Genomic DNA, 25,190 nt, shown 5'->3' on the forward strand with positions numbered 1-25,190 from the left:
TCACTGCTTGTTGCACCTGGCTAGAAGCTAAACTGCATTTTGTTGTCTCAGTACCTGTAATATGTGCAATAACAATAAAGTTGAATCTAATCTTGAGCAGGAACAAATGTATTTACTCAGTACATATCTGACATGTGTGCATTCTTTATAAATGCAAACCGAATCAAGCCGAAGAAGAAGAAGAAGAAGAAGAAGAAGAAGAAGAAGAAGAAGAAGAAGAAGAAGAAGAAGAAGAAGAAGAAGAAGAAGAAGAAGAAGAAGAAGAAGAAGAAGAAGAAGAAGAAGAAGAAGAAGAAGAAGAAGAAGAAGAAGAAGAAGAAGAAGACTCCGAGCTGTCCGACTCATGGGTCCGACGTCAGGCAAGCTTTTTGAGACCTCCCCCGGCTGCGTCTCAAACAAGCCTAGAGTGAATACACATGAGATGCTGTAACCAATGTGATTTTGGAACATTGAATAATGTAAATCTATTCTAGTAGACCTCAACAATGGAATTATGATCAGTAGAAATGGCCATGTCATGGAACCTTTAAGAGAATATTCATTATGTTTTTCCACAAACAAAAAACTTTATATTTATATAAATGTTGCAACATAATATATTTATTTTCAGTCCTTGCTTCAGATCAGTGTGACATTGTCTCTGTGCAAGGTCTTTTTTCATACCCGTCTTAATTAAATTACATAATGTTTTGTTGATACAATTTTAATGTTAGGGTAAGGGTTAGGTTTTCTGTGATTTCCAGTAAACTGTACGTATGAATTGAATGAATATGTTGATTCCTAATTAAAGAAATATCTTAAATGGAACTCAATGGCTTGTGTTTTTGGTATAATAAAGAATAAAGGGTATTAAGAGAAATATATGGCAAAAGCAAATACAGTAAAAAAAAACACAAGTCTTCAAACCAATCAATCAATACTGTTGCAGATTCCCTTTTCTTTATCAACATATTTATATTGATATATTAGATATATAGATTGTGTTTAAAAAACAAGAATAACCTATTCATTAAGCAGTAAACAACACCTTTTATACAAACAAAATAAATTAATAAATATAAATGTACATATCTGTATACATCTTCTTTCGTCCTACTTTTTTTCTACATGTCTTCAATTATTAACTCTACATTAAAACTATGTGAAGTAGCGTATGAAAGAACGGTTAGGTATTTTATAAGTTGGAACAATATAATGGTCTTGCCATTTGAGTAATATATTTTTGCTTTAAGTGCCGTAAACAGGAACCCTTGCGTTTCCCCGCGATGTTTCTCCGGGGTTATTAGCCATGAACACATCATTATAAAAGCCTCTCGCCGGAAACGTGTCGGCCTCTACTAGTGATCCAACATGGCGGTGAGTACGCTCTCACATCGAACAAACATGAAGTTGTGTTAGAAATCCACAATCATCGGAGCTGTGGGGTCTTATTAACCGCTGTTTGACGTACAGAGACCTAGACTATATCATGAACAATTAAACTAGAGTCTTATTAATGCAATAAATGTAACGGAGGACTTTAAAACTAAAGAATTGAGTGATGCTAACGTGCTAGCTCCTTGATAACACGGTCCGCACGTATACTTGCAGTTATATATAGTCATTGATATTACAGCCACATTGTGGTACTGCGAATATGAAGCAGTTATGTTTCTACTAGTTGTATGCGCTTTCTTAGTTATTATGTACTATCCGGAAACAAAACGTTTTGTGAGCTGTGTCAATGCTATCAGCGGAAAGCGGGGATATGTAGTGACATGTCCTCCGGCCGGCATGTGTTGATGTGTCTGTGCCAGTCAGTTGGATTTTTGAGACGGAAAATAGCAGTGTTAGGACTCTGGGAATTATAGATAATAATGCATGTCAATGTCAAACTGAAAATGGACTGTTGTTGAAACTTTGGTTTAGTTTTTTTAGCCAATGCTAACACGTTAGCAGGTAAAGTCTACATGGGTCTTTCCTGTGTTGCCCAGGTAGTGAAGTCTGGGCTGTCTTTTCATTTTAAATGCCAAACGACTGAAGGGAGATGAATGTTACCAATCAAAACCTTTGTAATTGGTCAGATGTTTTCTGATTTATCTTCAAATAATAATAGAAAAGTGGGCATTTCTTACTAAGATAATTTTGCTGTTTTATTTAACAGTAGACTTACAGCACAAGTTTCCATAGTCAGGTGCTTCTGTGTTATTGCCATAACTTTTAACAATTGCTATATTTTTGTCCTGCAGGAACAGGGTGAGAAGAAGGAGAACCCCATGAGGGAGCTTCGCATTCGCAAGCTCTGCCTGAACATCTGCGTCGGTGAGAGCGGAGACAGACTGACCCGTGCTGCTAAGGTGCTGGAGCAGCTCACGGGACAGACTCCAGTCTTCTCCAAAGGTGAGTGTTTGTGTGTAGGTACAACCTTAAAGGAGCTGTGGAAGTGTTGACTTCTATTTGTAAAATCGAAGTAATTTTTTAATGCAACGGGATGGGAAAAACAAGTGAGAAAAGACTGTCCTTTGTATAATTTCCTCTTTTTCTAGTAGCATTTTGTATTTGTTGGTTTATTTAAATGTTCAACATGTCTATACAGGAGTCAAGGAATAGGGGAAATCTGAACAGTTTATAGGGGTTAAAGTATTTTATAAATCAAAGTACTGTATTTAAGTTTTGGTGTGCTTGTTTTTTCTGCAGCCCGCTACACCGTGCGATCCTTCGGCATCCGCAGAAATGAAAAGATCGCTGTCCATTGCACCGTCCGTGGTGCCAAAGCAGAGGAGATCCTCGAGAAAGGACTCAAGGTCTGAAAGTCAAGTGGTTTATTTCTCTCTAGTTGTCTTACTTTGGGCTTGTGGCTCCAAGGGGATATGCAATCTGTACAGAAAACCACAATGAAGAAACTTTGAGGGGAAAATGAAAGAAACCTCAGAATGACCCATTTGCTTTTGTTAATGATTTCTGAATTTAAGTTAAGGGCATACTATGGGACAGAGTAGCTCATATCAAAAAAAGAATGCAGTGAAATTGGGAAGTAATTCGTGTACTAATGCTAATAATTGCTTTTCATTCTATTTTATTTTGATATTGACACGTTAATACTTCCTGCCTTCAGGTGCGTGAGTACGAGTTGAGAAAGAGCAACTTCTCAAATACCGGGAACTTCGGCTTCGGTATCCAGGAGCACATCGATCTGGGTATCAAGTACGACCCCAGCATCGGCATCTACGGCCTGGACTTCTACGTGGTGAGTAGCCCAAAAAAACAATTGTTAGTGTAGCTGTCTTTTGATATAACAGTAAGTACACGTTCGAGACAAAGTGGTGTTTTATGTTTAGACCCTAAAGGCTGAAGGTTTTGTGCTTTACACACGAGATGTTGCAGCTTAGCTTACCTTTTTTTTTGGCACTCATTCCACAGTAGGTAGTCAACATAAAATAATTTAAATGCTGTTTGTTCTAGTTGTGTGATGCGCTATATTTCCTGATGAAAAGCATGTTAATGGTGCCCTTGCATGTTTTTTTCTTTTTAAATTGGATCTAGAATCAGAGGGTACTCAAATACAGATGCTCCTTTTTTTCTGATTTAAGATCATTTAATAAAATGTGAATATTCATAATATAACAAACAAGAAGGGTCCTGCTGTTAATGAATGGTAACCTATGCAGAAATGAATTAAGAATGAGCAATTTATCTTAAATTCAACAATCATTTAAAAGTATATTCATTTGGGTTGTAGAAAATGATCCCTGGAGTCCTGTGTGACAGACTACTAAATCTCTATGAAATATATTAAGCGTCATTTTCAACCAGTACTGAAGTAAAGAGGCAGTACAAATATAAAGTATTAAATGATGTTCCTGTGTGATTTAGCAACATTGAAGTTTTTTTCTGACCACTCCGTCCTCCCCTCTGTGTTCAGGTTCTGGGCAGACCCGGCTTCAGCATTGCTGACAAGAAGCGGAAGAAGGGCCGCATCGGCTTCAGGCATCGTATCCGCAGAGAGGAGGCCATGCGCTGGTTCCAGCAGAAAGTGAGTGTTGCTTTACCACAAATGCCTGAAAACAGTACACTAGCTCCACTTTTTATTTCATAGTTGGTATGACTATTTAAAAGGAAATCCCTGGTATATTTTATAGTTATGTAAGGTCAAAAATGTTTATGATGGGGAGATTTGTTGGATAATTTGCAGAACATCTAAACCCATTAAATTAAGAATTGATCATTGATTAACACTGATAGTATAATAATGATGGAGTTTAAAGGCCTTATTTCATATATATAATAATCCTTTAATTTGCTATCTGGGAGATTTGTCTCTTCTCTGATGGACAAACGCTTGATAAACGGTACATTTATTAATCACAGTAGTTGATGCCAATAACGATTTTTACAAGTTTTAATAGATTAGTATTTGCAATTTCTTGCTTCTTTGGCTTTAGCCCCCTGCTTGTGCCCCTCCCTATCTGAAATGATACTTTTATAAACAAATCCCTTGCTTTTCTGTTCAGTATCTAATGTTTGTCTCGTTACTTTTTTTCTACAGTATGATGGTATCATCCTGCCCGGAAAGTAAAGAACCACCCCTGGATGTTTGTAACAAATAAATGGGAAAAAAATGACTTGTCTCACGTTGTGGTATTTCTAGGCTCTCATACCTTCAGTTAATGTTTACTTCAAGAAAGATACATTGTGTGTAGTTATATACAATATGGTGTGTGTATACATAACTACTTCGGGCTCAGTGTGACTTTTAGAGGCTTAAAAGTTGGAAAATGCTTAATGCCTTCAAGCTTACAAATGTATGACTAGTGACGGACACACATTCTGTTTTGAAAGAACTCACAAACCAGAAATAGATTTACTTTCCCCATCTAGGGAAACCTGACGCCTAAGCAGTGGTGAAGTAACGAGTATATATACTCAGATACTTGAATACAATTCTGATGGTACTTTATTGTAGTTTGTATTTTTTCTGATACTAACATTTCTACCCAACTTCATTTAAGAGGGACATTTTGAACTTATTACTCTACTACTGTTGTATGACAGATATATAGCATTAAATTACCCATTGGACTATAAAATGGGTACATTACCACAATGTCAAAATGCTGCTTACACATGAGTGTATGAAACAAAAGGGCAATTCTTACTGCATTGAGGCTACATTTGATATTTGAGCCAAAAATACTTTTATGTACACTTTACCTTCACTCGTTTTAAAATGCTTTTTGAACATGTAAAACATTTGTTGAATGATAAATGAAACTATCCAACAGTATTTAAAACTTAATCTTTGATGCACCTTGACCATCTTAATTTAAATAGTGCTTACTTTCTTCGTACAATCTCGTGTTTCACAATGACATGATATTCTTGCTGTATGACGACCTTTGCTTTTCATACTTAAACCTAAAATCTTCAACGTATGAATTAAAATATCCATGGATGGTACGCCATCCCTTAATTATCTAAGGTAAATCAAACTCCATTAAACCTAGCTCAGTGTTGAATGATATGCTACATTTTATTCCAATATAATTATTTGTACTCAATTACATGTATCTTGCATCACATCTGAGTAATTCTTTGAGGTCGGACTACATTTCCCAGAAGCCCAGTCTGTAGTTATAAATAAATAAAAAAGAATTTAATGTTTTGATAACGTTTGCTTTATTCAGTGAAACCCGCAGCACAGAGCACATACAGAGGGATTCATCCAATCAAATGATTCAGTAAATGCTGCTGCAGCTCGTCATCAGTTTATCCGTCCACCTGCTGGAGTCTCACTGGCTCTTCACTTTGTCTTAGTTTCAGTAAAAATTAAAAGAGGATGGGACATTTTTAAAATGAACACAGGTGAGGGTTGGGGCGAATTTCCCTTTATTTTTAATGTTACAGCTGATTTTTATTTTCATTAAGAATACATATCAATATATATTTCTTACACTAATTAATTCCTTTTTAAATCTAATCATTTTTCAGTTTACGCCACCTACCTCTTGTGTTCACTTAATCCTTTCACTTCATTGCACTTACGAAATATTTACTACATCTTTTCATTTTGTCACATTTGAGCTGCACTACTTCTGAAATATATATAAAATAAATAAAACCATAAATATAGGTTTCTTTTGTTGCTGACCTGCTCCGATCCCCGTGAAGAAATACTTCTAAATTTGCCGGTGAGAAATCTTAATTATTGCAGATTGTCAGAATTGGCTCATTTTCCTGTCACACACACACTCCTGTCTTACACACACACACATCCACAATTTATTTTCACAGTTGAACATCACACACATCTGCATAGACAAATCTTTGTACACAAACTGCCAGTGGATTCATTGACAAACGCTGCCTGCCACTGTTCACGCTTTCCATCCTCCACCCACCATCACCTCTCCACCTGCTCCACTACTTCTCCCCAGACTCCATCAATGTAAAACCTCCTGAGACCACTTTGGATCATGCAAGCTCTCTTTTCTTTCTCGCAAATCTTGCACATACAAGGGCTTTCCATGAGTCTGTATTTGGTTCCATTTTAAACCATCATTGTTCCATTTTAATTGATATAATAGACATTTTATCACCTCAGGGAGAATTAAGGACCAATGCTTCGTCTAAATTGTGTGAATCTAGATGCTTGTTTTGCTAAATCAATTCCAGATTATCATTATTAAAACGAGTCACATCTATCAAACATAATATATATGTTTATATTTTTATAATATTTATTCTATAAATAATTTATTCTATTAAAATGTATATTTTAAGTAAAATAATGCTCTTAGTAAAAAAGATTATTGAAAAACTGAATTACATTTGAATTTCAATCACAAAAGTTATCATAGGCCTAGATACAGAATAAAGAGCGGACATGATCCAGATGTTCCCCTGATGTTAAACTCTTCCTCTATGCGGTGATGCTTTGTGAAGGAGCCATGCTGCTCTCTCTGCTGCGGTTCTTCGCGGCCTGCTGCTGCTCTTCGTGTGACGGGGTATTGCGGTGCTGCTGGCGGCGCGGTGCGTGTCGGGGGGGCAGGGTCAGGGTGCAGCAGGAGACTCCCACCGTGGGCTCGGGCAGATCCTCCGCCATGGACCAGCTGTCGGTGGCCGGCTCGTACTTCTGCACCGCCGCCTTGTAGCGCTTCTCCGCCTCGTTCCAGCCTCCCAGCAGGTACAGCTTGTCAGCCAATGGGGACAGCCCGGCGGTGCTCACCCCGAGGAGGAGGGGGGCGGCACGGCTCCAGGAGCGACTCTCCGGAGAGAACACCTCCACAGAGAGCACATCCACCCTCTCACCACCGGGCCCCAGCTGGCTCCCTCCCACCACGTACACCTTGCCTCCTAGGGTGGCGGAGCAGTGCCAGCCGCGGGGCGTCTCCATCTGGGCCCTCTCGCTCCAGGTGTCGGTGTCCACGCTGTAGCACGCCACAGAGCGGGAGTAGGCGCAGTTGATGTAGCCACCGGTCACCAGAATGTCTCCGGAAGGCAGGGTGGCGCTGGAGTGGCAGCAGCGGGGAACGTCTATGGGCGCACGCATCGTCCAGGTGTTGGAGGAGGGCAGGTAGCTCTCGGTGGTGGCCAGCAGGCCCTCCACGTTACGGCCTCCGATGGCGAACAGGCGGCCGCCGCTGGCTGCCAGAGAGAAGTGGGTGCGGCGCTGACGCATGCTGGCCAGGTGGAGCCAGGTGTTGAAGCGAGGGTCGTATCTGGTGGAGGGAGAGGGGAGAGGGTAAAAAAAACAGCAAACCATAGGGGCCTCCAAAACCCCAACATTTTTTGGTGGTCATGCACTAAGCAATATGGAACAAACATCCTCTTATTTTTGTTCGTATCAATAATTTGTTCTTATTTTGTAGAACCCATTGATTTATAGGATACACCAATGTTTCTTTGTGAGAAACTTCCTCTGTCGGGAACATGGGGATTTTAGTCTGTGCAGACCATTTACATGCATTAAAACCTAGGGTCAGGGTAAGTGACAGGGATCTAATCCAGTTATTAGCATCAGTTTGACATTCTATATTTGATGGACTAAAGAAAGATAATGAAATACTGATTAGACTATTCAGTTTACTGATCATTCTGTGACGTAATATTTGTCTGCTTGTTTGTTTCTCGCTTGCTTTTTTTGTAGAATTTTCATAAATAAAAAGTTCTAGAAATCCAGCTATGTGTCTGATCGTGTTTTCTGTATTCATTCCAGACGGGTTCCTCCCTCTACCTGCTGATGGTGTTGACGGCATGCTTGGCCTGGTTGCGGGCGTCGTTCTGGTCCTCTCCTCCGGCAACGTACAGGAAGCCGTCCATCACAGCCACACACTGGTTGAAGCTCTTAGCCGGCAGCTGGCTCAGGTGACGCCAGGAGGCTCCTCCTTCACGAGGGTCCCTCCACATCACCTGGACACAGAGGTCAAAGGTCAGTGAGTCCTTGTGTGTTATTTAGTTGGTGAATACATAGAGAAAACAAATTAAAAGCACAGACCTCGCGGCTGAGAGCTCTCTCGGTGAGTGACGGGCGCCCACCGACGGTGAGCAGGGTCTGCTGTCCGGCGCGGACCTGTGTGCGTCGGGACTGCAGGGTGTTCTGCTGGTAGGGCAGCAGGTGGTAGTTCATGGCGTCCACCAGCAGGCGGTGGCAGTGAGGGTCCATCATCATGCGGGGCACCGGCTGGACCTGACTCACCAGCTCACTGGCCGGAATGGTCTCGAAGCGGATGTGAGACAGAAGCTCCGCGGCGTGAGGCTGGCGAGAGGAGTCGAAGTCCAGCCACCTCATGGCCAGCTGAGGGAGGAACATTCACATTTAATATGTATTGTGGCTTATGTTTGATAATCATCTTTACAAATCAACTTTTAACAACAAAATTAAATATGAAGATTTTTCAAATGTTTAAACCGTGGTACAGACACAGTCACCCTTGTGTTTTGGGGGGAAATACCACAAATTTGAAAGCAAATTTGCCATTTGCAAATATCTGACACAGAGTCAAAGTTTCAAATTAACTATAAAATGTAATAACTGACTACACCAATAAATATTGTTGGATACGAAGTGTTGCCTGGGAAATATAGTATATGATAGAATGTGGGCCAAGACCAAAAATGTAGGTAAACTAAATGATTATATTTCTATTAAAATAATAATGAATTAAACAATAATAATAATAATATAATAAGTTGAAACTCAAAATAGGTTTTAATTTATCTCATTAACTTAAAAATGGCAAGGGGAACAACTAAGTTAAAAGCGTGATATTTGTTTAAATGACGTAACAAAAATGGTATATTATTTATTGACTCTTTCAATCATAGTTCTGACCTGTCTGATAACATTTTACTGCTTAGGTTTGATTTGTCACAATGTAAAATCCAATCAAATCGTATGTCAATGTATTTCTTATTCATAAGATATAAGAAATAAAGGGACAATTCATAATATATATTAAAGCAGGATAATAATATTTTTCTGTGCTAACAGGCTCACATTTAGTTGAGATGATAAATAGTTATGATCAGTGCTTCTCTCAGCTGTCTGTCTATTTAGAGCTGTAACAGAGTTGTATATTAATAAACGAGCGATCTTCTTGCATACTGTACAGTGAGTATTATCGACATAAAGGGGACTGACTCTGCTTTGTGGGTCTGTGTTATGCTCGGAGCAGCTGGTCTCAGGTCTGTTTTTAGGTTTGGATGAAAATAGCAGGAAGGCCCAGAGGGTCGGACGAGTTAATACTGGAGGTTGCCTCCTAGAAGACCTGGCCCTTCTCCTCATTAGGATGTCAGGAATGAAAATCTTTTCTTGACAGCGTATGCTATTTCCACCTTGATTTCCAGCTAAAGATTTCTGCCATTAATCTTCAAAAGCTAAATTTGACCTCTGACCTGGAAGGCGGTGACCTCTGAAGGCAGCAGGAGAGCGTCGTCTTGCAGGAAGGCAGCCATCTGCTCCAGGGTCAGCTGAGTGAACAGCGGTGTGTCTGCGAACTGCACAAAGTTCTCCAGGACGAAGCGGCGGGCGGCCTCGCACACCGGCACCAGGCTGTAGGCGGCGGCGATGTTCCAGATGTAGACGCAGGTCTGCACGTTGAGCTCGGCCAGGAGGAAGTCCATGCACATCTTCAGCAGCTGAGGGATCTGCAGGGTGGCAGCGGCAGAGACGGTGCAACCGATGGTGTAGAGGGACATGTGGACACGACCCAGGTAGGCGAAGGTGATGACGTTGGCGAGGCCTGAAGACACAACGGAGAGACTTAACCCCAAATATTTGTCAGGATGTAGGAATAAAACCTCCTTGGGACAAGAGGAACTAAATGATTTGAACTTGTTTCCTTACATAATTCTTTCAAGCTGCTTCTAAGTTAGGAAAACATTTATTTAACTGCTCAACTATTCAGTAAAGTTTTGTAATACTAAACATAAGTCACATAATTGTTGTGTGAATCTTTTTCAGGCCTGCAAGCAATGTATTTTTATTTGTTGTATCTGGCGGTCTTTCTAGTTATCTAATCGTCTGGTCTATAAAATGTCAGCAAACTGAATAAGAGCTACACAACTTCAAATCCATTGTCTTTTGTTATTCAATTTACTTTCTCATAACTCCAAGAAAGAAACAAATGCTTACAATGGACAAGCAGGAACTTCATAATTCTGGGCATGTTGCTTTAAAAAAAATATAGCCTATTTTTATTTAATATGAGAGTTGGTGATAATTTGCAGATAATCAACTAATTAATTTTCAATTTTATGCCAATTTCCATGCCATTAATTGTTTATCATCTTGAAAGTTTGGGATCTTGACTACAAGTTAAGATAAAGTCCTGGAGGTTTAAACGACATGCATTTTAAAATCTTGGCTTTAGATAAATGGAATAGGTAAATATACCGAGAGGTGAGAGGGAGGGGAGCTCCAGGCGCCTCATGCTGGGGTCTTTGGCCAGAGTCTCTCTGAAGAACTGACTGACGGAGGAGATGACCAGCTTGTGGACATCGAAGGCCTTCGTCTTAGAGGCCAGCTCCAGGTCAGTCAGGAACCTGAGGAGGGTGGAGGACACACACGCAATGTTATAATATACTGAAATAGGAAAAAAGGCTAATTATAATGTAAAACCACATAATTAGTGGCAATATAGTAGTGTATGAATTTTATATCGTATTGTTAATTATGCCATAACTAAATTGTATTGTATCAATAATGTATGTCATCGTAAGTGAATTTGATTGTAATTGTACTGTCTTATGTGAATATTGTTGTAAAGAAATATGATTCGATCGTCGGCAGTGAATATCCGACTGGAAAACGTCTGAAGCTTTTACGTATCTTAAAAATGGTGTCTAAATTAGTCTACAAAACGTCATCACGCAGAACATTAGCCACCCTTAGCTTAGCCTTAGCGGTGTTGATGTAAGTCATGCGACTATCATGTTTTCTTTTTACTTCTAGCCATTGCATTTACGCTTCGATATTATAGAAGTGGTGATAATAAGTGGAAATGCTGCTGAACAAAACTAGCTTTTATCTTAAACATGTGTTTGCCACAGATCTTATTTTCTGCAATATTCCAAAATGTAAATGTCCCATTGCTTTTAGTTGAGGGAGCCCTTACAGAACCACTCTATTGTAGTGTATGGACATTGTACTGTATTGTAACTCTATCATTGAAATTGCATTGTATTAGACTGCATTATAATTGTACTGCAATTTACTGTAATTATATTATATTATATTTGAAGAGTATCGTGTCAGAATTGTACAGCATCACTCATCATATGATACAATTACAATACAGTAAGTATCAGAACGTACTTCTCCTGGCGCATCTTGCTGAGCTCCTCCAGCAGGGCGTTCCCGTGCAGGGGCCGGGTCAGCTCGCTGCCCAGGCCTAGGCCCTTCTCCCCGGGCTTGATGACGGGCAGCGGCAGCGGCAGGTTGAGGCTGTTCAGCTGAGCGATGTCCAGTGCCGCCATCTGCTCGATCTTCTTCACATGGCTCTCCATCACCACCACACCGTCACCACGGTTCTCCACCTTCAGCTGGGTCGGGGGGGTCTCAATGGCAACCGGGGAGATGGCTTCCGCGGCAGGCTTCTTCTGACGGGGGGCCTTCTTCTTGGGAGCCATCGTTTGGCTGTTCTTTGAAGGTGATGGCATGAGTGTACTTCTGGTTTTCTCCAGTAAAGATTTCTGACACTGGTTCTCTAAGAGACCAGATGTTAAACCAAATGTACTTTGTAATGATTCTTAACCCTCAGGTAAGTGTTTGAGCTTGAGGTTGCAGCTGATGATGATATTGGTTGGACTGGTTTGGGATTGTGTTGGTGGTTTCACTTAAACACAGCACACAGCACCTGGAAGAAAAGAAAAAAATGGGCCAACAAAGCAACCTACTAATTAATGGATTAAATCAGAGTCACAGGGCCTTGACACAGATGATTGTACAAAGTGTTTGTTTTTTATATACAAGAATCCTATTATCACAAACAACAAAGATATCTTTATATTTTAATGTGTTTTTTTCTCAGCCATCAGTTTACATTTGCCTAATATTCAGAGATGTTGGAGATGTTCTTGTCCGAGTTTATCTCATCTTAGCTTATCTTGACATTCTGCTATTGTTGATCTTTCAACTCTTTTCAAATGTTACCAGACTGTATTGATTTAACTTTCACAATGATAAAAGAACATGATGTTCACAGTATAGGATTAGTAGAATGGTCTGGAATTGTTTAATCTGTACGGATGATCTGTCGAGGAAACTGAACTTGTGTAAAACTGGCTGTGTCATCGGAGCTACTGTTGTCAACCACCTTATGTACGCAGATGATTTAATCCTCTTCTCCCCGTGCAGTGCTGGCTTCCAACAGCTCCTGAGGACTTGTTCCCAGTATGCCATTGATTTTAATATGAAGTATAACGCCAAGAAGAGTAGCATCATGATTGTGCGAAGAGGATAAAAAGGCTTGTATTGTATTCTCAGTAGCAACATTCTACTTGTGTGCAGTGAGATGAAGAACCGGTCATTATATTTCTGATGATCTCACAGATGACAAAGACATCCATAGACAGCGCTGCAACCTGTAAGCCCAGGCAAACATATTCATGTGGAAGTTTCACAAGTGCTCTGTAGATGTCAAGGTATCACTTTTTAAAGCTTTCTGTTGTACACGGCTCACCTGTGGAGTAACTAAGGCTCACCTGTGGAGTAACTAAGGCTCACCTGTGGAGTAACTAAGGCTCACCTGTGGAGTAACTAAGGCTCACCTGTGGAGTAACTAAGGCTCACCTGTGGAGTAACTAAGGCTCACCTGTGGAGTAACTACAAGGCTCACCTGTGGAGTAACTACAAGGCTCACCTGTGGAGTAACTACACGGCTCAACTGTGGAGTAACTAAGGCTCACCTGTGGAGTAACTACACGGCTCACCTGTGGAGTAACTAAGGCTCACCTGTGGAGTAACTAAGGCTCACCTGTGGAGTAACTAAGGCTCACCTGTGGAGTAAGGCTCACCTGTGGAGTAACTAAGGCTCACCTGTGGAGTAACTACAAGGCTCACCTGTGGAGTAACTACACGGCTCACCTGTGGAGTAACTAAGGCTCACCTGTGGAGTAACTAAGGCTCACCTGTGGAGTAACTAAGGCTCACCTGTGGAGTAACTACAAGGCTCACCTGTGGAGTAACTAAGGCTCACCTGTGGAGTAACTAAGGCTCACCTGTGGAGTAACTAAGGCTCACCTGTGGAGTAACTAAGGCTCACCTGTGGAGTAACTACAAGGCTCACCTGTGGAGTAACTACAAGGCTCACCTGTGGAGTAACTACACGGCTCACCTGTGGAGTAACTAAGGCTCAAATGTGGAGTAACTAAGGCTCACCTGTGGAGTAACTACACGGCTCACCTGTGGAGTAACTAAGGCTCACCTGTGGAGTAACTAAGGCTCACCTGTGGAGTAAGGCTCACCTGTGGAGTAACTACAAGGCTCACCTGTGGAGTAACTAAGGCTCACCTGTGGAGTAAGGCTCACCTGTGGAGTAACTACAAGGCTCACCTGTGGAGTAACTACACGGCTCACCTGTGGAGTAACTAAGGCTCACCTGTGGAGTAACTAAGGCTCACCTGTGGAGTAACTAAGGCTCACCTGTGGAGTAACTACAAGGCTCACCTGTGGAGTAACTACACGGCTCACCTGTGGAGTAACTAAGGCTCACCTGTGGAGTAACTAAGGCTCACCTGTGGAGTAACTAAGGCTCACCTGTGGAGTAACTACAAGGCTCACCTGTGGAGTAACTACATGGCTCACCTGTGGAGTAACTAAGGCTCACCTGTGGAGTAACTAAGGCTCACCTGTGGAGTAACTACAAGGCTCACCTGTGGAGTAACTAAGGCTCACCTGTGGAGTAACTAAGGCTCACCTGTGGAGTAACTAAGGCTCACCTGTGGAGTAACTAAGGCTCACCTGTGGAGTAACTACACGGCTCACCTGTGGAGTAACTAAGGCTCACCTGTGGAGTAACTAAGGATCACCTGTGGAGTAACTAAGGCTCACCTGTGGAGTAACTACACGGCTCACCTGTGGAGTAACTAAGGCTCACCTGTGGAGTAACTAAGGCTCACCTGTGGAGTAACTACAAGGCTCACCTGTGGAGTAACTAAGGCTCACCTGTGGAGTAACTAAGGCTCACCTGTGGAGTAACTAAGGCTCACCTGTGGAGTAACTACAAGGCTCACCTGTGGAGTAACTACACGGCTCACCTGTGGAGTAACTAAGGCTCACCTGTGGAGTAACTACAAGGCTCACCTGTGGAGTAACTACAAGGCTCACCTGTGGAGTAACTACACGGCTCACCTGTGGAGTAACTAAGGCTCACCTGTGGAGTAACTACACGGCTCACCTGTGGAGTAACTACACGGCTCACCTGTGGAGTAACTACACGGCTCACCTGTGGAGTAACTAAGGCTCACCTGTGGAGTAACTACAAGGCTCACCTGTGGAGTAACTAAGGCTCACCTGTGGAGTAAGGCTCACCTGTGGAGTAACTACAAGGCTCACCTGTGGAGTAACTACACGGCTCACCTGTGGAGTAACTAAGGCTCACCTGTGGAGTAACTAAGGCTCACCTGTGGAGTAACTAAGGCTCACCTGTGGAGTAACTACAAGGCTCACCTGTGGAGTAACTACACGGCTCACCTGTGGAGTAACTAAGGCTCACCTGTGGAGTAACTAAGGCTCACCTGTGGAGTAACTAAGGCTCACCTGTGGAGTAACTACAAGGCTCACCTGTGGAGTAACTACATGGCTCACCTGTGGAGTAACTAAGGCTCACCTGTGGAGTAACTAAGGCTCACCTGTGGAGTAACTACAAGGCTCACCTGTGGAGTAACTAAGGCTCACCTGTGGAGTAACTAAGGCTCACCTGTGGAGTAACTAAGGCTCACCTGTGGAGTAACTAAGGCTCACCTGTGGAGTAACTACACGGCTCACCTGTGGAGTAACTAAGGCTCACCTGTGGAGTAACTAAGGATCACCTGTGGAGTAACTAAGGCTCACCTGTGGAGTAACTACACGGCTCACCTGTGGAGTAACTAAGGCTCACCTGTGGAGTAACTAAGGCTCACCTGTGGAGTAACTACAAGGCTCACCTGTGGAGTAACTAAGGCTCACCTGTGGAGTAACTAAGGCTCACCTGTGGAGTAACTAAGGCTCACCTGTGGAGTAACTACAAGGCTCACCTGTGGAGTAACTACACGGCTCACCTGTGGAGTAACTAAGGCTCACCTGTGGAGTAACTACAAGGCTCACCTGTGGAGTAACTACAAGGCTCACCTGTGGAGTAACTACACGGCTCACCTGTGGAGTAACTAAGGCTCACCTGTGGAGTAACTACACGGCTCACCTGTGGAGTAACTACACGGCTCACCTGTGGAGTAACTACACGGCTCACCTGTGGAGTAACTAAGGCTCACCTGTGGAGTAACTACACGGCTCACCTGTGGAGTAACTACACGGCTCACCTGTGGAGTAACTACACGGCTCACCTGTGGAGTAACTAAGGCTCACCTGTGGAGTAACTACACGGCTCACCTGTGGAGTAACTACACGGCTCACCTGTGGAGTAACTAAGGCTCACCTGTGGAGTAACTACACGGCTCACCTGTGGAGTAACTAAGGCTCACCTGTGGAGTAACTAAGGCTCACCTGTGGAGTAACTAAGGCTCACCTGTGGAGTAACTAAGGCTCACCTGTGGAGTAACTACACGGCTCACCTGTGGAGTAACTACACGGCTCACCTGTGGAGTAACTAAGGCTCACCTGTGGAGTAACTAAGGCTCACCTGTGGAGTAACTAAGGCTCACCTGTGGAGTAACTACACGGCTCACCTGTGGAGTAACTAAGGCTCACCTGTGGAGTAACTACACGGCTCACCTGTGGAGTAACTACACGGCTCACCTGTGGAGTAACTAAGGCTCACCTGTGGAGTAACTACACGGCTCACCTGTGGAGTAACTAAGGCTCACCTGTGGAGTAACTAAGGCTCACCTGTGGAGTAACTAAGGCTCACCTGTGGAGTAACTAAGGCTCACCTGTGGAGTAACTACACGGCTCACCTGTGGAGTAACTACACGGCTCACCTGTGGAGTAACTAAGGCTCACCTGTGGAGTAACTAAGGCTCACCTGTGGAGTAACTAAGGCTCACCTGTGGAGTAACTACAAGGCTCACCTGTGGAGTAACTAAGGCTCACCTGTGGAGTAACTACAAGGCTAGAAGCATACACAAACTAAAAGTTGCATAAACGATGGCACAACTTGGGGGTATCTACCTGTCACGCCCTTTTAAGAAAGTTAATGTACAAATTCATGTGTCGCCTAGAAGACTCGGACAATCATGTTATCTCGATTTAATTAACCCTGTGAAGAGTTCTACCCGGTTCTCTTCCATGATTTGGAGACGTTGGCGCAGCAGCCTCAACAGACAGTGAGCCTGTGTGGCTCGCTGTGATTGGACTGATTTTATGTTGTTATCTGTTTTGTGTTTAGCTTTTTATCTTATTTATTGATGTGTGTTTTGTCTTTTTGTATGTGATATGGACCTTGAGTCTGGAATAAAGATTGGAATTAGATCTTCCTGTATCAAAAGGACAAACATTTTTAGAAACCTTAATAATGTTAATCAGTTATGTCTTGAGTTTATGATATCTATGCATCTTTCTTTATGTGATTTATGTATCTTTATTCTACTTTATTTACACAGTTACTTAAGAACCACTTTAAACCCCTTTACTCTGTGTCTTTATATCTTAATATACAGAGAAAAAGTGAGTTCTTGATAAACAAGTGAAGCACGCTCAGCAATGTTTCAAGGCTTTGATTCAAAGTTTCAAGGTCGCTGGTGAACAAAACAAACCCAGTAACAGATGCACATTTCTCTGCTAATCTCTGAACACAACACCACTCAGACTGACACCTTAAGTCGAACTGAGGACCCCTAAACTCTGTTTCTATGGGCCAGCAGCGAGTGTGCAGAGAGAAGCTCACGGTCAGGTTGTTGTGGTTTACAGCCAACGTCTAGCTTTTAATGCAGCTTGGAAACCTTATTCATGATCATAATGAGCCACGTGTGCAAACTGCAGCAGGTTAGTGTAGAAAGAGGAGGCGGTCATTGAGAGAGAAGGGATCACATGTAGTGCTGATGTACAGTATGCAGAGTAGAGGGTCTGACATAAACAAATAGTGAAATGGTGAGCATCACATTTCTTGGATGCAGCTAAGGGAGATGTACCGACCCCAATTTATGTGGTGTTCTTGCAATGTGTTTGGTTTGGTTCGATTTTGTGCTGCAGGCTGAGAGTGCAACATTGTCTAAAAAAGAAATGAATATTTTGTATTTAACTTCCTATTTTGCCAGTTTGCAACATGTATTAGGAAGCATTACATTTAATAGTTTACAGGACCAATTAACCAAAAAAGGTTGAACTACAACAACGAGTTGCTTACAAAGCTTTGGAAACAACATCCTGTATAACCCAGGTCTTAAGCTACCACAGCAGGGCTATGTACAGTGACTTTTGCGTAACAGTTATAAATGACAATTGTGGGGAAATACTTTTTAGCATTTAGATAACCATATGCCATTTTGGCAGCCGCTGAAGTCAAGAGGAGTCCTAAAGTCAGCGTTCTGGCTCAGTAATATCGTGCTATATTACTGCTGTGTTGACTGCCTTTATAGTGAGCTGGACGTCGAACCGTCAGCAGGAGATCTTAGTCTCTGGCTCACAGTTTGTTTTTGTTCACCTGAGCCTCAGAGCAGATATCCCCTCAGTGCTGTGTCAGAGTGGGAATTAAAAGTAACCCCAGAGCCTATTTTAGGCTTCAGCTGTGTGCCAGGATCGCTGCTTTACATGTTTTGTTCTTTGCTGCAGCAACGCCCTTTCGGCTTTCCGCTGTAGTCAATATTATCGGAAACATTTACGTTTTGGAGCTATGCAACCTGTCTTTTAGTTGCATTTTTAGATTTGATCTGGTATATTTACACCGTTGGTCAGTTGGTTCACAACTTTGGTCCAGACTAAAATACCTCAACAGATGTTAGATGGATTTGTATGAAACTTGGGTCAGACACCCTCTCCCTTTCAGACTAGCTAGCATCATCCTGAGGTCAAGTTTTTAGTTTGTTGAATGACCAAATAATTGCATTTACACACATGCTCAGTTATGTGGCTGTTTTGATACTAAAAGTGCTAGCATGTGCTAAATATAGCTAGACCCTAAACTAGCATGCTGAAAATGAAAACATACCTCATTTGCCTCATTATGAGGGTGTTAGCATGCAGCCATTAGCATTTTTATAGACTACTGTTTCGATTTGATTTGTAGGGTTGTTTTTCTGTTTGTCAGCGAGAGTGATTTTCATGAACTTGGCAACATCATGTAGCATGGGCGGAGGAAGAATGTGTAGCTCATCCGTAACACTTTGTCACTATACAAGTTATTTTGTACTACTTGTATGGAATTTATCTTGGTGGAGGTCTGCAATCCTCATAGTTTCTATGTTCATTAATGTGCTTTCCAGTTGATGTTTTTGTTGTATTATCTTAAAATAACATAATTCACCTTTGTCCGAAATATACAGATTTATTTTTTAACTAATGCCGTTTGTCTCTATCCTTCTTTGACCATTTCTTAGCACTGTCGTGTGACCTCTTCAATAACCTCATCTGGAGGCCAGATAATTATCACTGACAATGCTAATGATGCTACATCCAGTGCTCCTCACCACAAATATATGCGCATGACTCTCTCCGTCCCTCTTACCACCCCTCCTCCTCATTCGCTCTGTAAGTACTCGGCTCTTTTTAAATAGCACCTATTGGCTCGCTGGGTATTGGCCTCCACACATGGGCATACCGGGGGACAGAGATAGGATTGTACAGGACGCAGCAGCTGTTGGTGGTGTCATATGAAGAGGAGGCGCCCACTGTTACAGATCCTACAGGCTACATGTGGATGTTGCAATCACCCTTCAAACAGTTGCTGTCTGAGAGCCTATCAGTTCCCACATATTTTCTGCCTTTCCACAACAGATACTTCTCTCTTACTTTACCAAATAAACCAATATCGCAGAAAAAACTTAAATAAGAGTACAAAAGCATTTTTTGCAAAATCGACTACAATTATAAAATGTAAAAGTATTCATTCTGCAGATAAATGTCCAATGTGACTGATATATATTTTTATATTTGCTATATTAAACTGTCACAACTGATGTATTTTTGTGAAAGTAGCTTGTTACTGTTGGAGCTACCCAAGGTGGAACTAGTTATAACTTTATTTAGTTTAGTCATATTGTTTGCAACCTAGGGGGCGGGCCCCTTAAAGGGATCACAAGATTAATCTGAGGGGTCGTGAGGTGATTATTCTATACCTGTTGTCAAGATTGTTTAAATGTTTTGACTTTTCTATAACTTTCTTGTGAATGTTAATAGATTTCGTTTTTTCTGAAATCTGACAGGTTAGGGGTAAAATCACTTTTTGCTGCTAAAGGCTGAAACATCACACTGGATTTTCTAAACCATTATTTTAATATTTAACAAAGTGTATTCCAAACATAGTCAAATTTGTAGGGAGAACACAGTAACTGCAGCTGTTCAGTTAATGTTGAGGAGAAGTATAAAATACAAATGATTATCTCCTGCACCATTCTGTCCCTGAAATGTAAAATCAAGGTCCTGGAGACGTTTCCGACAAACGGACCACTTGTGACACACTGGGAGCCAGCCCCCCCCCCTTACCACCACCAACATTATCATCATTACTGCCGAATACTGTAACAAACAGTAGATTTAAGTAGGACAGCCATGAAAAATGTGCAATTTGTATATAGGAGCCTGTAAGATTTAGCACACAGCCCTGTGAAGAATACACACATTTTCATTTACATTTTCTTGATTTATTTTATTTGCATGATGGTACCTGTTATTTGTGCTTGTATGTATGTGCACATGTAGATATTTTATTATTTTTGTTACAATCAAAGATATTGTTAAAGCTTTATTAATGAGAAACATCATCGAACAAAAAAAGTCTTTAGTAATAAATGAACCATGAAAAGATCAATCACTAACTAAAGTAACTGTTGAGAACTCTACCACTATTTCCCCTACAATAGAAACAATTTACAGGATGTTTTTGTGTAACTATTGGCAAACAGACTTTTGAAATAAAGTCTTCTTTTTAGTCTTCCTGTCATTAACAATATACATTATATTTAAGAGAACTCAAAAGGGTCTAGATGTCAGTATCAAATCAGATATCAGACAGGCAGCTGGATGATTATCAATACTGTTTTTAAAGTATTAAAGGGATTTTCAATTTAAGACTCATGGGAGTTCCCAAATTATTCATAAAAACATTAGCCCAAAGTTGCGAATGCATAATCTAATGTGGGTAACAACTTGCTTAGGTATAAGATATGGAAATAGAGCTCGGTTTGAATGACTGCCATCATAAGAGGCTTTATCATAACACGTGCTGCGGAAACATCAGCCTCAGTTTGCAGCCTCTGGTTTCTGACCCTTAACCTACTCTGATTGCAATCCAGTGAACTCATGTTTTGATTTTAACATTTGAAGTATTGAACCTCCCCAGTTAACTTTGTATTCATAAATACTCGTGTATGCTGCTCTTGCTCTCTTGCACTTTTTGCATATCATGTATTTTGTTTTTGCTATGAATAAAATGTAATTTTCTTAAATGTTTTATGTGAGGATGGAAATGAGCTCACAGCTAAATCTGGCACTGTTACGCTTGATACATTTAAATGTTTTAAGTGTTCATTACTGTGCATTGTCCCTGCCAAATAAACGATTAAATGAAGAAAGACAAAATTGGCTGTTTAATGCGTAGGAAAAAAACATTTTCCTCTGTGTTTGTTAACTGGCAAACTGAGATTTGGTATTGTAACTGCAGATACATTTGTAATTACTACAGTGGGGGGTGATTTTTTTTTTTTTTTATGCAAACAGAAAGGTGTGTTAGAAAAGGTAATCTTAGCGTTCGAGTCATCCCGCTGATGAGTTCGATATTCACTCTTTTGTTCTGTTTTCTGTCTCTAACAAATCCTGAGCGCTGCACTGTTGACATACTTTTGTAGACCAAACTGGAAAGTAGCATCACCCGCATCAAAAATCCAATGGCATTTCTATATTGGATTTGGTATTATTGCAATGTATGATATAGTACATGATTCTTCACCAATGAACACCACTAGTTCATTACATACATCATATACATCAAAACCAGAGGACTAAATAAAACCTGATTTGATTTGATACAATCACCAGAAGTAAAAAGCTCATGTTAGGCTAGAAACAAACTACACAAAATGTCTTAAACGTCACCAACACTAAACTCTGGTATGTACTGACGTCTTTAAAGATCTAGAATAAAAGGTTCAAATCTCTTAATCCTGTGCCAACCACAGACTTATCTTCAGGCATCTAACCAAAATTCAAAGACACTGTGCTAAAATGCTAACTATTTGCTGTAAGTGCGTGTGGTACAGTGTGTGTGTGTGTGTTGTACAGTGCATAGATGTGGCGGACAGACGGGTCTCAGTTGGTTTGGTGTCCTATGCTTACTTTTAATACTTGTAAATACAACTTTTTAATTTCAATTCCCCATTTCAGCGACCAGAGAGGGGGGGGATATATCCAGTCTCTGATTGTGTTACGTTATTATGAGAGTGCTCTCATACTTGTTTGATTCTGAAATGGTATATATTTATATAAATGTGTGTGTGTGTGTGTGTATACGTCCGCATCTGTAGCCTGTTATTGTCTCATTATACCGCACTGTCAATGAATTCAAAGTAAATCGTCATGAACACATCTGTCCATCAGACTGAGGGCTGCTGTGCCTCCTGTCATCATTAATGGACGTCTCTTTAAAATGACCGCTCAGAGGAGAGGAGTTCTCATTTCTCTAACCGCCTGCTGCTTCCCCTCCTCTCTCCTCGGTTCCCCTCCTCAGTCCTTCGCTCGCATCTCCTGTGGTCGGGACTAAGTCTCGAGGATAGGAGTCGAGGATAGGAGTCGAGGAGGGGAAATTAGAGTATTGAGAAACCTCTTTTGAAACATCTCTGTTCCCGGAAATGCATCTACGAAGGAGCCGTGGAGGACCGTGGAGGACCCATCAGTGTATCCTCGGTTATAGCTCCTCCAGAGAGCCTCCGCGACGCTCGATCCTCGATCCTCGGTGTGCATTTAGAGAAATTAGATGTCCTTCAACATGGCGCGCTGAAATTAATTTCCGGGTCACTACCGGAGGACCGAGGAGTCGAGGAGGGGGATTTGATGAAATGAGAAAGGGCCCAAGTTGCTGTAAAATCAAAACAATTAGCTAATAGACACTAAAAAGTAGATTTGAAGGCAACTTATTTTGCTTTTTCAATAGGTCCTTCAAAATGACCGTTAAACTGAATCAACACAACAGATAGGTTGAATAATACGATCTTTATCGAAGTGGTATTACCAACAGCGTTGTGTATTATAGTGGTTCTGTTATTTTGTACATACACACACCACCCTGCATGCCTCTCCATGCTCAGAACTGCAGCTGAATTCCTTGCCTATCTCATAAGAGTATTTATAGGCGCTGACACACTCAACATTTACTTTGTGTGTGTGTGCATTTTGTGTGTGTTTTGCAGCCAAGGATTGACACCCCCATGTAGCAGAATCCACACGGCAACTGGCAACTACTTCACATTGTTTCCATTGAGCAGTTAAATATAAATGTCAGTATAATTTACAAAAATCTACAATAATGTCAAATGCATCATTCCATATGTGTTATTTTATATTATGTGTGTTTTTTAAGTGCTGGAAAACTAAGTAATATGGTATATCTTTCTCAAACAAAAATGAAGCACTACCACTATTTACTGTGAAAAATACTCATACAACAAATACAATTTAAAGATTTGACAGAAGAAAAATTAAAAAGGGATATATATATATATAAACACTAGCAAACTGTACTTTAAGCTTAAAGTACAAATACTTCCCTTTCAGAGTGTTATAATGTCATATATGAATTAGATATGACTTCTGAAGCGTATGTACACTATGAAACACCATGTGTATGTCAGTGGTGCAGAACATATTAACTATTGGTTGGATGGTTAAAAATGATGAAAAATATGTTAGGTAAGGAGGAGTAAAAACTGCAATACTTGCCTTTAAAAGGTAGTGGAGAAGAAGTATAAAGTAAAGTACAAGTACCTCAACATTTCAATTAAGCACTTTAGAACATTTACTTAAAAGGTGATTTCAATGCAATGAAATTGTCCAATGTCAACCAAGCTTTTATTTTGATTAACTTCAAGGGAAAGCTGATATTTCATGATGCAAAACTTTGGCTCAACAAGCTGTAATGTAAATGTATTTTTTTGTACCTCTTTCTCCCTCCTGGTTGTTGCGTTTCTTCCCTTCCTTTTGCTTTCTCTGCTTCTCTTCTTCCAGCTTTCTTTTACGTTATTTCTTTTTTCTTCGTTGTTCTCTAACAGGTTCCTCTTTCCGTCCGTCCTGTCTGGGTGCTGTGTGTGTGTATGTGTATGTGTGTGTGTGTGTCAGTATCAGAAGGAAATCATGATCCCATCCAAAGCTGTGACGTAGGATTGAAGGCCCCCCTGCCCAGGACCTGTAAAACCAACCAAGCCTCCCCGAGCTCTCTTCTTTCAGTTCCCACCTCCACATCCAAATACAGGCACTCCTTGTCGCCCTCCCCTCCAAAAATATCCCATTAGAGGCTGTCCCTCCTCTCAGCCAACCCCGCCTCACCCCTTAGCCTTTGTGGATTTGGTTGTGTGTCTGTGTTCTTTTGAAAAAAGTTTTCTTTGGTGTCAAAAACACAGGGGAGAATCTTACAGATAATCTGCTTTTAAAGGTGGGTAAGTTTGAGAAACCAGCTCGAGATACACTTTTGTTATATTCCATGGAATGCTCTTAACACCCCGATAGCAATGAATATAGTGCTTTGACAAAAAATCCATACACAAATGTCATCTTTGGAAGCCGTAGTACTGTAAAAAGCACGACCAATCATTTTAGCCTGCCCGGCTAAAATAACTGGATGGCCTACCTGCCTGTCAGCCTTCCATCTGGGCACAAACTTATCTCGTGCCCTCATTGGTCATGTGCGCGTTCGTGTGTTGGAGGAGGGGCTCTGTAAGGAAGTGGCAGATTTGTTCCGGTTGTGTATTTTCAAATTCTAGCACACTCGAGCTGGTTTCTCCAAAATTACCTCCCCCACCTTTAAGGTTTAAAACCTATGTTTAAAACACGTTATCTAATATAGCTAGTATTTAAAGTGGAATACGGGTCACTGTAATTATAGTTACTAAAGCTATTTACATTGGTGAAGGTATTCAGACCCTTTGCTTGATTAAAATAGAACAATGTAAAAAATACTGTGTTACAGGAAAAAGTGCCTGAATTCAAAAGTTAATTTAAGTGGTATAAAATAATTCCAAACATGTTTACTTAGAGTATGTAATGTAAAAGAAGGCCTTGTCTTTTAAGTGGGCATTTTTTGCTATACCTACTTTATACTTCTGCTTCATTTAATCTAAGAGGGAAATATACGATTTCCTCCACTATATTTATTTCCTACTTTAACTAGATAGCATGCTTGAATGATGCAGTACTT

At 41.1% G+C, this 25,190-nt stretch overlaps 2 protein-coding genes across 2 annotated transcripts; one reads left to right on the forward strand and one right to left on the reverse strand.

Annotated features, from left to right (window-relative positions):
• The first annotated feature begins 1,267 nt into the window (after positions 1 to 1,267).
• On the forward strand, positions 1,268 to 4,601 carry rpl11 (ribosomal protein L11). Its single transcript, XM_034094314.1, has 6 exons — positions 1,268 to 1,356; positions 2,229 to 2,379; positions 2,677 to 2,783; positions 3,095 to 3,226; positions 3,902 to 4,012; positions 4,526 to 4,601. Exons 1-6 carry the CDS (start codon positions 1,351 to 1,353, stop codon positions 4,553 to 4,555), a joined length of 537 nt encoding a protein of 178 aa, XP_033950205.1. The 5' UTR covers positions 1,268 to 1,350; the 3' UTR covers positions 4,556 to 4,601.
• Positions 4,602 to 5,631: 1,030 nt separating this feature from the next.
• On the reverse strand, positions 5,632 to 24,188 carry klhl43 (kelch-like family member 43). The gene is made up of 7 exons (XM_034094313.1): positions 23,938 to 24,188; positions 11,795 to 12,335; positions 10,874 to 11,022; positions 9,874 to 10,220; positions 8,474 to 8,773; positions 8,213 to 8,388; positions 5,632 to 7,697 (listed from the first exon to the last, which is right to left on the reverse strand). Exons 2-7 carry the CDS (start codon positions 12,136 to 12,138, stop codon positions 6,899 to 6,901), a joined length of 2,115 nt encoding a protein of 704 aa, XP_033950204.1. The 5' UTR covers positions 12,139 to 12,335; positions 23,938 to 24,188; the 3' UTR covers positions 5,632 to 6,898.
• Between the last annotated feature and the right edge of the window lie 1,002 nt (positions 24,189 to 25,190).

Source organism: Pseudochaenichthys georgianus, chromosome 11 (genome assembly GCF_902827115.2).
Source record: "Pseudochaenichthys georgianus chromosome 11, fPseGeo1.2, whole genome shotgun sequence".
Classification (NCBI taxonomy): Eukaryota; Metazoa; Chordata; class Actinopteri; order Perciformes; family Channichthyidae; genus Pseudochaenichthys; species Pseudochaenichthys georgianus.